The sequence below is a fragment of the Terrapene carolina genome, unplaced genomic scaffold (genome assembly GCF_002925995.2).
Source record: "Terrapene carolina triunguis isolate 2854851 unplaced genomic scaffold, T_m_triunguis-2.0 Scaffold67, whole genome shotgun sequence".
Lineage (NCBI taxonomy): Eukaryota > Metazoa > Chordata > Testudines > Emydidae > Terrapene > Terrapene triunguis.
In genome coordinates this window covers 26,458,367-26,471,832 of record NW_020664418.1, presented here as the reverse complement: position 1 = coordinate 26,471,832, position 13,466 = coordinate 26,458,367, and the positions used below count along the sequence as shown (strand labels likewise).

The 13,466-nt window shown below is 38.2% G+C and overlaps 1 protein-coding gene across 4 annotated transcripts in view; it reads left to right on the top strand.

The window, feature by feature from the left end:
* TCF12 (transcription factor 12) overlaps positions 1 to 13,466 on the top strand; it is a 328,708-nt gene that overhangs the window by 285,419 nt on the left and 29,823 nt on the right. For all 4 annotated transcript variants that reach the window (XM_024204916.2, XM_024204915.2, XM_024204914.2 and 1 more), the window contains 5 exons: positions 4,081 to 4,186; positions 5,327 to 5,466; positions 5,770 to 5,914; positions 7,609 to 7,673; positions 13,191 to 13,269. In XM_024204916.2, coding sequence (XP_024060684.2) covers positions 4,081 to 4,186; positions 5,327 to 5,466; positions 5,770 to 5,914; positions 7,609 to 7,673; positions 13,191 to 13,269 — 535 coding nt within the window. The remainder of the gene's footprint in view (positions 1 to 4,080; positions 4,187 to 5,326; positions 5,467 to 5,769; positions 5,915 to 7,608; positions 7,674 to 13,190; positions 13,270 to 13,466) is intronic.

Sequence of the window (13,466 nt, the reverse complement as noted above, 5' to 3'; positions counted from 1 at the left end):
GCGGCAGCACTGTTAACCGTGCGCGCTCTGCATCAGGGGGAAGTCTGGACATTTACAAATTCCCCCCGGACGCTATTTTTAGCTTAAAAAGCCGGACATGTCCGGGGGAATCCGGACGAATGGTAACCCTATGGATGGGGCCCTCAAAATTGCTTTGCCCCAGGCCCCCTGAATCCTCTGGGCGGCCCTGCAGTACACCCTATTGAGGGACGACATCGACAACCTGAAGAGAGCTTAAAAAAAACCAACCCAGAATCACTCAACCATTCATACTGGAGAAATGTGGAACAGCTCAGGGTGGGGGAAGGAGAGGGAAGTGGAACTCTTGACCTGTGCTCTGCAACTCCCTTGTCCCGCTTCCTTCCTGCTCAGGCCACACAGCCTGCAGGAATTATTACAACTCTAGGATTGAAGTGTAAAGTCTGCGTACAGCGTCGAGAGAGACAAGACCTCTACTATGTGGACCATTTAAAAATTGAATCTGGAGTGGGTGTTTTGGAAGAGCTCTCCCACCCCTCATTAGTTTAATATGGGTGCTTTCTTTGAAGTTCTCTCCTGCTCCTGCCTCCGATTCAATCACTTCAGATTGCCATGTGCTTAGGGGAATTTGGGGAAACCTTTAGCAGGATGGATTTTCTTCTACCTGCTTGACAGAGTTGTCTGCCAAGCAGATTTTTTGGGCTGGATGGTCTTTTAGCACTATTCCCTGGTTCCCTAAGAATGTCAGCCAGGAAAGAACTATTTTGGTTCCTCCCAGATGTCATTCCCATCACTTGATAGCCCAAAGAGACAATATTGGGCAGCCAGGTCATACTTAAAACCTCATTACACAGCTGCTGCAAAAGAGAACACCTTCGAACTAGGGAGTAAATTCCATCACTGTGTGATGAGAGGCTTGCAGAGCTGTTATGGGCCAAGAGCCACATAGGCTGGATAAGGGCCCTAAGCATTAAATGTGTTTAAAAGGTTTGAGCTACATGATCTAATGCATCTTTTCCTAACTTGAAAGGGTATTTAAATACGTTTCCTTTATTGTCAACTTTTAATTAAAAGTTTGCATTTTGCTTCTTGTAGATGTAGTCTAATCTCAATAATCTTTTTTTTTTCCTTTACTTTTAAATTCTGTTCATAATAACACAGAGTAAAACTTATGATTAGGTCATTAACCAGAAAAAAAAAACTGGCATTCATCTGCAGGTGATCAGATGACATAAGACGCCTGGTTTTAATTTGTGGGTAGGTCTGATTGTAACTAAAAGAGACTTGCTCTTTTTGTGGAATTGGCTGACTATTTCCCCACATCTGGAGTTAATGAAGTCTTTGAGACCACATCAGTTGTGTTTTGCCGCCAGAGCCCTTTGATCTGAAAAATCTAGACTGGCACAAGTGCAGCTTCATAACATTGCAGCTATGTTTTTGCAAGCTATAGTTAGGATACCAAAAACAAATAGAAACTATATAAACTTATGTGCCTGTGCTAGAACTTTCATGTAGCTATTTGAAAGGGCCTCTTTGACATTGGAATATTTCAGAACATTTTTATTATGCTAATGTCCTGTACATGTGTAACATAAATGATGCATTTGTTGGAGCTGAACTTTTTCAGCTTAATTTCCTTCTGAGGTGCTTGCTTGTTTAGACAGTTTTATAAAATGTCAAAATTATTAGAAGTGATTGAAATTTCAGTCGGTAGCCCACATTACAACTCTTGTTGATAGCATTACTTTGCCAAAGTTGAAAATATGTACAATATGTCATGGTGGATTTTTTCACATTAATCAGTGCACATCTCTATGTCAGTGCTGCATGTCATTGAGCTTTGTTTCCTCTGCTGTTCTGTGACAGTGATCGATTATCCATCAGCTATAGCATATGCTGCATTATTTTGCACAACAGACAACTTGTAAATTACACCTAGTTTTGCCTAATATGTTTGTAGCCTTATGATGGTGAGCATTTAAAAATTGACAGTCTTGTCACTTTTGTGTGAGTATGTGTGAAGTGTGTGTATATATACGTATATATATTTATTATATACCATAAATACATACATACTCTTAACACAGTTTATAACATGTTGTCATGCTGTAGCTCAGATTTGGTCAGCACTTTCCATTGTAAAAAATTCTTTATTTCCAGGAATTCAACATTTGGAAGTAACCAAAAAAAAGTAGCCATCGATTTGAACAAAAGCTCTTGGAAACACTAACTTTGTTGACAAAATAACAAAAAACATACAAACAAAAATGTCGTCTTGAGTTTGATCACAAAATATAAATGCAAAAAACAGAGAGCGATGCTAAAAGTTGTGAAATGTTTCCACTATATTCCTCCCTCCCTATCTTCCATGCTTCAAGACCAAGTTCTTGATAGAGAAGATGCCTAGGGTGGCTTCTGTACTTCCATACCAGAGTTTTTTATACACTGGTATAGCTTAGCTGATTGCATTGACGTTACATCGGTGTCAAACTTGTGTAAAGGAATGGTGAATCAGTCACATTGCATACAACAACTCTATCCAAACACATGCCGAACCATTTGATCTGACAACAGCAGGCTGGAAAAGCATTCTGGGTTTTTGTATGCAAATAAATACGAGACGTGACCCACTTAACTTCCCAAATTCCCATATCAGAACATTCACCCTTGCATACTAGAATAGAGGTTTCCTAGACGTTGGTGGTAGTCATGACCCTTTTTAGTCTGTCTTTCTTCTCTTGAGTGGTACCCAGCCTGTTACAGTGGTAGGGGAGTGACCTAATTGTATGTATGTGTGCGTAGGTGTATGCATGCACACACAAAAATATGCACCTTACAATTTTGGCATATCTCTTATGCACTTATTAAGTTTAGACTTTTAAAATTAATACATTTGAAACCTATAAATCAATTAGTTTATTTTGGGGGAAAGGGGAGAAAAAAATTGAGTATTTTTTAAAAAATAACCTTTTTTATTTTAACGTATTATGTGGCAAAAATATTTTAGCTCAAGTGTTACATTTTTGTGTACTTAGTAGCCATTTACTACACTCATGTATCTGCACTACAGTTTTTCATAAACTAAAAATAATTTTAAGAGGACATTTTTTATTTTGTTTTTTCACTATGCCTTGGTTCCTGGTCCATGACTGGAGCCTTCTAGATACTACAATACTACTACTATTAATAACAACAATATAAATCATTCATATTGGAATATTTAGAAAAATTATCATTATAAAGATATTGCCTGCCTTGGCACAACCTGCATTATACTATGAGTCATTGATGAATTGTCTATATTGATTTTGTTTATACATACCATACCTGAATACTCTCTGATTTATTTCACTGCTGATTTATAGTTGCTGTAATTAGAATCATTTGATTGTTAGGTTTATTTGGTCCCCTGTATAGTTTTCAATTTGATGAGAAAGTTGTTTATTTACCAATGCAATGTTCATACTGAGCTTATCTGAAGCAAGGGCTTACCAGAAGAAATTGGTACTCCACTGCCAAATCAAAACAAGATTTTTAAAAGCTGTGCCAGACTTAAAAGGTTATTTGATGTTGAAGTTTTTAGATCACTCAAAATGATATAGACTTGCATTACTTCTCCCCCCCCCCCCCCCCGCCACCTCCTACCACCGGTAAATCTAAAAAAGCAGACAGGTTTCTGATTGGATTATGCAGTGCAGTGACACTAAACTCCCAACCGTTTCACTGGACATGAATGTTTTACCTGAGTTGTTGGGATTCCAACTTGTTAAATATGTAAACAAGAATAGAGTTATTTTAAAATCGAAGCTTATTTTGGGACCACTATTTTGTTTCTGTGTGAGATATGTGCTTTGTAAGCAGAATAAGCACTTAAGCTTTTATCAGGCCACCTGGTTGAATTGGCACACCAGAAAGTGTGGTGTTAAGATCACAGTAGTACTTTGGCAACTTGCTAAAAACAAAATAATGTCAACAAATGAATTAAATATTGGGGCTTGCTGCACTGTTCCCTTTAATTTAGATCTCTGTACTAGCATGCTGTTTCTTATGTGTGACAGCCAAATATTACATCCATGCTTTTTGTTGCTTTCCAATTTTTAGGTATACGCACCATCCCCAAGCTCTGATGATTTCAATAGAGAATCTCCAAGTTACCCATCTCCTAAACCACCAAGCAGTATGTTTGCTAGCACTTTCTTTATGCAAGGTAAGTAAAGTACCGGTAACTCTAAATACAGGAATGTTTGTAATTTGTTCTTTAGGTGGAAATGTGAGGCTAACCCAGTGTTGCATCAAATAATATAATAAATACATTTCCAGGGAATGTATTGTGGTGGGTCGTAGCATTGAATTTTGTATACTTCTACAAACTGTTAGCTGAAGGGAGCTAGCCTTTGATTTAAAGGTTTCTTTGTGACATTAATTGCTGACTGTAATTTAAGGGGATTATCCAGCAGGCCAGATGGACAGAATTCCCCATTCTCTGATTTGTAGGGCCTTCAGAACAACGCACCAGAATGATAGCAGAAAATGAGGTGAGGGCTTCTTGGTCATTCTGGAGTTTGGCTGTACAATATCTGTTAACAATCTGGGTTCTCAGTGAATGCTTATGTCTCCACCTTGCCAAAAATACAGATGACTTTGAATTGCACAAAAACAGGGACCAGAATTCATGAGATTGAGACCATGTTTCCTCAACTTCATGTCACATAACTAGCTTTTACTTTGGTTAGATGAGGTTTTGAAATATACCGTAAACATCATCTTTGAGTACTGAAGTGTACAATGTCATTGCAGTCTTTATTGCTGAGGAAAAACAGTGCTGACACAGTGCTGACACACTTTGGTTTGAGGCTTATATAATGTAGTAATTATCAGTTATTTAAGTCTGCTATTATGGAACCTTTTTTATTTTATAGTATTAGAATGTTTTAGCAAATATAAATTGCCTATTATGGATTGAGAAATCTTTTCCACCGTATATTTATGGTGAGCATTATTTAGCCAAGCATCAAGTTTTTTTTGCAGTCTGGAATTTTTATCATCCCTCTTGATATAAATCTGGCCTTACTGAAGGTCTTTGTAATTAGCAGAGTACTTGGTATTTTCTCAGCTGTGGCTGGATTGTATTTCAGCTATAAAGCCTCATTTTTTTTAAATATAGCAACACAGTGTGATGGCAGGAGAATGGGAGACACTGTATTAGCTATCCCCTATTTCAGTACTGATATTAGGCTAATTGAGTTGGTGAATTATGTATTTTTTAAATAATGTAAAGGAAAGGAGAACTCAGTACACTTCTTGTATTAGAGAGATCTCTTTCTTTTCTTTTATTAAAAAAACATAGATGGGACCCACAACTCTTCTGATCTTTGGAATTCATCCAATGGGATGAGCCAGCCTGGTTATGGTGGAATGCTGGGAAGCTCCTCTTCTCACATGTCACAGTCCAGCAGTTATGGCAGTCTACACACACATGACCGCTTGGTAAGTTATATAGGCTAATACAATTGCATATGTAAATATATTTCTGGAGACTGATCTGTTTCATTTCCCGTCTGATCTTCTAGTAGTGTCAATTCAAAATTAGATTGTCAGAATTCATAATTGTGGCATATTGATTGTGTTGCATCTTGTTTGTGTATAATTTTAAAATGATTTTTGGTAATGTAATGGGTTGTTTGGCTGATGGACAAAGTCCCTTTCTTAGATAATGGTGTCTTAACAAGGTATATAAATGTATTTAAAGATTCTGCTTAATTGGCTCTTATTTGTTTTGCTTCTTTCTAGAGCTATCCCCCACATTCAGTCTCGCCTACAGATATAAATGCCAGTCTTCCTCCAATGTCTAGCTTCCATCGCGGCAGTGCCAGTAGTTCACCTTATGTCGCTGCCTCACATACTCCACCCATCAATGGATCAGATAATATACTGGGTAAGATTCTCTTAGGATTAAATAAGAATTCTTTGAAGTTATTTAGCCAATAAAGGTTCCTTTTCTGTTGTTTTTTAGTTCTGTAAGATACTAAGTGGTAGGCCTGGTCTGCACACAAATTTGTGCCCAGTTAACTAAAGGGGGGATATTTTTTAAACCAATTTAGTTAAATCCGTGCAACCACCCCATCCCCCCAGTGTGGACCCTCAAACTGGTTTGATTGTATTAAATCGGGTTAGCTTAAGTTGGTTTGTAATAGCCTTAAACTGAACTGATTTCAGACACACTTAAATTGTGCCCCTACTAGGGAATTGCACCCATTTAATAAATGGCCAGTGGTCCCCCAGGCTTTGTGAAATCAGTGCATAAACAGCATGTAGACAGCTCCTGTTTTGTGATATAGATGCCATCGCTGTTTTAATGGAGTGTTGTGGTGGCTCGAGGCATTTTGTCTTTGGAGTGGATCTGCTACAAAAATTTTCATGGTATATTATGTGCCCCCTCCCCTCAAGTTTGACCTCAGATCACTGGCCAGTCCCAAAGTAAAAAGGTCAGTGGCAGGTTAACAACTTTCTTTAATCCCTTCACCGCATATCCAGAGAGTACAAATGTGGACTCATTTTTTCTAGATATTTGTGAATAATTATGATGTATCTCATGAAATCACTTATTAATACAGACATGGAAACTCAGTGGTTTCCATTCTCAAGATTGCATGAGTGCCTTTTCAATTTGGTATGGGTTCACACACAGCTTTACTTTCAGTCTTGGTGTAAGTGAAACTTAGTCTGGTTGGTTATATTTGCCCTGATTCGGGGGCATATCCTAGTTAGTTATAAAACATAAAATTAGGTGATCGATACATGATTTGGATTCCATGGTGAACATTTTGCACAGCTTTGTATGAAAGTGCAATATTTGCTGGCAGAATTTGATGTGCACAGAATTTATCTGTATTCTTAAAGGGACATATTCAGGTTAAAATTCATATTTTGAAACAAAAAATTCCTTACCTGTGTTTCTGATTGGTTGAGCTTTTGAAGCCTTATGTTCAACTTGATGGCCTTTGGAATGAGGAGGCACACAGAGCCTTTGGCATGTGGCACAAGTGGAAATGGGGAGACAGAGTCCGTAGCATGCAGGGTAGGGTGACAGGGAGTCCTTGAAATAGAGGGTCTGGAAGGGTGGGACACAGGGAGCTTGTGGGAGGGAATGGAGGAATGCAAAGAGCCGCTGAGAGTCCCATGAGCTTGGCCTGCCTACAGAAGCAATTCAATTTGCAACCCTTTAGTGTTACTTTATATTATTAAAATTAATTAAAACATATTTTTCACAGTCTGTTTTCCTTTTGCATTTCCTTCAGCCTGGTTAATGAAACTAGGCAAATCTGTTTCACTCTTGTCCCTGACTAGCTTCACTTTCTCATCTTCGTGCTGGAACAATGCTGTTGTATTTGGGCTGCAAATGGTGCAGGGAAATGAGATTACCAAAATCTAAACACAAGACTGTGTTCACTCATTGTTTTAATATAATGAAAACATGTTCTATTGACATGAGGTTAATCGTGACTTCCTGACAGTGTCCCATTAAAACAATGATAGTGTGTTCAACTGCATTTGCTAAAATTTAGATTAATAAAAGAAACTTGGTTCTTTGGCTTTAAAATAAGTATTGTGTTTATTTTCCCATTACAGGAAACAGAGGAAATGGGACTGGAAGCTCACAGACGGGTGATGCACTTGGAAAGGCACTGGCATCTGTAAGTAATGATTATTGACACAGTTTTCAGATTAATTTAAACCACATCTTGTTTAAAATGTTGATCGTGGTTTCCCTTATTCATAGTTATCTTTTTGTTACTTATGAATACCTACAGTTAGCCGTTAAATATGTCCAAAACACGGTAACACTCCATGATACATTTGTGTACATTATGTCCATGTCAAGGCAAATGGAAATTATTGCTTTTATTTGTGGGAGGTTCCCATCAGATTTTTTGCTAGGCATTTGCCTATTTTGTGGAAGATCAGGATATCACAGATGAGCAGGGATTGGAAAGTTGTGTACACAAAGAAAAATTTACAAACACTGGCTGTTTAGCCTAATCATAAAGCAAATTCTTTTCTGTGATATTTACATACAACTCCCATTTAAGTCAATGAAATTTATCTGAGGGCAAAATTAGGCACAGGGTTTAAAGTGCATGCTCAGTGGCCATATAACATGGGGATTTGAAAGTACTGTGGGAGAAACAACCTTTTAGACTTAATAAATAAAATGTCAAGTGATGTGTGCTCTGTTATAAACTATCCAACTTCAATGTATGGAGCATTTTAAAAAGGGGGATTTGTATTGCATATCTGAAAGGCATAATCAGTGCAAGCCATTTATGAAGTTAGTTTCAGTCACTGGAAGATGCAATTGCAAAAAATGAAATAATAAATTGAAACATTGCAAGTCCCTAATCTATTAAAAATTATTTAAACTTTTGTAGATAATAATAATAATAATAATAATAATTTTACAATGCAATAAAACGGTGTGTGTTAATAGTATTAAAGGAGCCATTATTTTTAATAGAACAGTCTGCAGTACAGAACAGATTTTGAAACCATTGTTTATATTGAGTGTCTGACTTAATGCTCTGTATAGCAGAAATTCCAGATCTATGGGTGGTGGCTGGGAAAGCTCTGCAAACTTCTGTTGCTTAGCACTCTGGAAGCCTAATCCTGATTCAAGAGATAAAACTGACTCCTTTCCAGCGGCAAAAAGACTATCTCTGGGCTGCTTTTTGTTTTCCCCACCTCAGCCCGCTGCACGCAAATATGCACACTCATGCTGATGCTGTTAGTCTTGCTTTCCTCTGATGGTCATATGTTAAAGGATGACCAGCTCTGATAATGTCAGATGGACTTCACTGATGTCCATATCAGGTAGCAGATTTCTCTAAATCTGACTGGCTTTGGGGAGAAAAATATTGTCCCTGTTGTTTCTGCGGATCAGGTACTTAGTTAATGATTCAAGAGTGCAGAGGGCAGTCCTGTGTTTGGCTGCATGAACTGTCCATCTAGTAAAGAATTGGGGCCATTTTTGGCTCTGATCAATCTGAAGGAAAAGCTTCTTGGACATAGCAGTGCTTACAAGCATTGTGCTGTTCATTGTTGTACAGTTCTCCTAGGGCATGTATGGTCCACAGCCTGGCCAATTTTTTTGCTAAAATCTTGGCCTTATGGGCTAGCCCAGACCCATGTGATTGTGAGATTTTCAGTTGCTCTCCATCTTTTTCCTGTTGAACAGATCCACAGGTAGTTTTCTCTTACTGTGACTAGTTGGGAAAACCAGGCTCATGTTTGGAGAAAATTCCAAATTTACTGTGAGTGGAAGTCAGGGCAGGAATGTTTAATCTAACTGGTGGGTGGGCTTTGGTTGTCATAGTAACTTAGTTCTGTCATCCTATGTTGTTGCTTGGCAGGAGCAGCCAGGTCATTCCATAAATCATTTCTGTCATAGCTGATGGTGATGCATTCCATCTGCTCTATCAGTGCATGCCATAGTCTGCACACTTCAAATCCCTTGCTTCATCCATCTGCTCCCTTTACCCCAAATACACACACAGAACACACTTTTCACAACTGTTCAGTAAGTAATACAGCAACATTACTTTTTGAGGAAGGGAATCATGATGTTTGGAGTGAAAATGGTGCATTTAAATTTCAGTGGCTAATAAACTTTGTGAAATTGTATCTGCTTTCGCAAAGATTTTTTTTAAATGCTTACATCGTCTTGAATTTTTAAAGCCACTATCCGTCTTTTTAGATGTTAGACACCACTACTAGTATTATTAGGAGGAATTTCTAGTTCTAAGATTCTGTTGATGTACATCTTACAAAGGCCTTTCATGTGTGAAACATCAGAGGCTACAACATTTGTTCCTCAGTTTAGGTATTAAAGACCATACAGAATACTGTGTGATTAAACATGTAAGGCCAGATAATACATTTGCAAAGGTTCTTTTATTTTAGGTTTAAGCCTGGATAATTGTGGTCTTAATCTCAGGGTAGGCAAGAAAGAGAATTGTACATGAAAGTATTTACACAAAGTTCCGAAAGCCCTGTGGATTATGCATTAGTTTGGATAATGAACTAGTGTAGATAGAAAGAAAAGAAAATCTGGGTATTTGTGCCATTTCTAATGTGTTTCCCTGAACATTTGCCAAACAATAACCCTTTAAGATTGTGCCCATGGAGGGTTATATGGAGGGAGAAACATCTGGTTTATTTCAGTGCCTAATGCCAAATCAAAACACTTGGTTTTTAATTTAGAGGAGATCAAACAGGAGGGCTGTTTAACTTTGTTGATTATATCAGACCTCTTTGTGATAACTTATGTTTTGATTCCTACCTCAGTACTATGGTAAAGGCCTTTGTGTGATCTGGATAGTTAAATGGCCAGTGGTCCCCTAACAAAAGAAAAGAAAATGTAGAGAAGTTGACTTTTAAAAGTAATTCATGAATTAAGTTTCTTTGTTGCTTTAGACTCAATAACATTAACATAACAAAGCGTAACTGAAATGTACACTGTAGTGGTTAAAAAATTGGACTAACAGCTCCGAGGTTTGGCGCTGCGGGCTCTCAATTGTGCAGCTTTTGTCTAAGACCCTTTTCATTAGATACTGGCATATTGGCACCCTGCTGCTTGGAATGGACCATGACTGATAGGAGGAGGAGTTTCATTTGTTGCAGTAAAATGAGTCATGTTACCGTTTAAGCCTGGCAGAAGGTGTCAGAGCTGTTCATCATTGGTCATTTAACAATACAGCAGCCATGGGTTGCATGCAAAATGCATTCTGATTTTGTATTTACCCTGTGGCTTTTAACAGTTTTTTCTTTTAAAAATTATTTTAAAAAATGATTTCTATGTAGATAGCTGAAAAAAATGGATTTTCTGGCTATGCTGGAAGAAGGCCAGGAGACACTGGGAGCTTTTCTTCACTACCGGGTAAGTCGACCTAAGTTACGCTACTAGCTACGCTACGTAGTTTAGGTCGACTTACCGCGATGTCTTCACTGTGCTGTGTCGATGGGAGATGCTCTCCGGTCAACTTACCTTAATCTTCTCGGGGAGCTGGAGCTCCGGGGTCGACTGGAGAGCGCTTTGCTGTCAATTTAGTGGGTCTTCCTGGATGTAGTTTAATTAGGCTGCAACTTTATTCCTAAATGTCTGGGGGTACCCGGCAGATAAAAGTGTGCAGTGCAGGTAATTTCATAATCATTTACATATACCCAGTGGGGTGAGGCTGCTGTCAGCCCTCCCCCTTTACCCATCCTGGTCCCTAGCCAACCCTACTGCTGGGACTTTGTCATCCTATGTCCCCCCGCCCCCCCCCCGAATTAGGGTTAAGGAGGGCTATAAAGTCAGATGTTGGATCCTACCATACCAGTCATAGGAGCCCCAACCTTCCCTCCCCGTTTCCACTCTTTTAATACCTCCTTTAAATCCATTTACTAATCCATTTCATCTGATCATTATATCCCTTCCCTATAGAGTACTCGCTCTGGGCGTCCTCCCCACGCCCATAATGAGTTGTGACATCACAGCCTAACCCTCGTTTCATGTTCACCCCAGCTCAGCCTCCAACCTGCTTTGGGGAAAGCAAAAAGCCCCCATGTTGCCTTGGTCAATCTGGTGCTGAAGGAAAAAGTCCTTCCCAGCCCCCCAAGAGAGGAGCGACTAGCATAATTCGCACAGCAGATCATGACAAACCCTGGTATTTAACTACTCCCATGGGTGGGAGGATGGGTGCTGCTCCACCTGATCCAGGTAATGGACCTAAATAGTTTTTTCTCTTCTGGTCACTTGTGTGGGGGATGGTCAGCGTCCACACGCTGACCTGGTCTGAAGCTGTTGCAGCAAGTCCTCCTCTGGTTCTCTAGCCCTTAAAGGAACACACACCTTTTCCAACAAACCAGACAACAGCCCCCACCACTTAATGTGCGATAAGATCAAATTTTCTTTTGGCATGACATGTTTTGTTCGGACATGGAATTTATTTTGTATACCACCCTTCCCTTTGGAATTTTTAAAGTTTACATAGCAAATTTTGCAAGACAGTGTAATCAAGACTTAATCGTAATTTTATACTGATTTGAAGTTTTTTGGAGTGTAGTTTTGGTATTTGTTTGTTTCTTGGTCTTTCATACTTACATCAGTTAATAAAGTATATGCAGCCCATAAAGTCCTGCCTTTGACAGCTCAGGAAATATTATACTAATCCACCAGCTTCCGGCTTATCATCATTTTACCACTGAAATGTCAGATTGCGTTTGTGCACAGTCACAACTAGTGGGTGAATGGAGGGGCTGTTTCAGACTGCCAAAGAGCCATCTGAAGGTTAAAACATTTTCGTCTCTTCTAGCCCTAAAGTGAGAGATTTGAACTCATAACCTAGAAGAAAAATGTTTCATATCCCATTACCAGTACCTAGACCTATCCAGTTCCTTCTCCAGAACAGATTTTCAAGGCGCTTACAAATTTTAGATTTTAATTGGAAACTTAAAGATTTAATTTGCTGTTTTATCCAAAGTCACCCAACTGTATTATTATATAAAGCATAGAAGGATATTGTTGCCAAGTTAGTAATAACTTTAAAAGTTCAAAACTTTGTATTATGTATATATTTTGGAAGCTATTTGTCTAGAAATCAACCAGGGAAAATCTTTATGTGCAAAATAATGTTAGTAATAACAGCACAATTTCAGATGACTATTTTATTTTGTTAGGTGACACCAGTAATTAGAGTTCAGTCCTTTTCACAGTATTCTCTCTTACTAAGGATTAAATTTTTTTAAAAATAACCATAATTTGTCAAGTTTTATAGGGTCTTTTGTCTGTGTAAAGGAGAGTCACAGTTATTTCTCCAAATTTTCCTGAAGAAGTTTTTATACATTATCCTTATTATCTGTAGACTTGTTAACTTGACTTCCACAATTCTTCTTGAATTTAATCCTAAAGTTCTTGTAGTTTGTAAAAAGCATATTCGGCACTGCTTGTTTTGACAACTACTTGAAAATGAAAGCTCTACGGACTCTGTGGCCATTTTAAAACCTTCCAAGTAATAAAACAGAGCTACGATTAATGAGCCAATCTTTTCATCAAATTAACATTCGTGGTGACAACTGAAAGTATAAAAGTGAATCCAAATCAACAGATTTTTATTTTTACTGTTAGCTGTCACATGTATTGATAGATGTGTACATCCTTTTGTTGTTGTTGTTAGATTTATTCTCCTGACCATACCAGCAGTAGTTTTCCATCAAATCCATCAACACCAGTTGGATCACCATCACCTCTCACAGGTAGGATCTACAGCTTGTCAATATTTTATTTGCTATTTTGAAAACTTCCTTGTTAGTTTGACTTCACAATGAAATCCATGGTAGTTTCCATGCATATCTAATGGCAATATGGCTGTTACAGTAAACTTTCAGTCTATTGTTTGTAGAATGTACTAGTATTGTACCTTGATTAAAAATGGTTTTCATTAATGTATTCG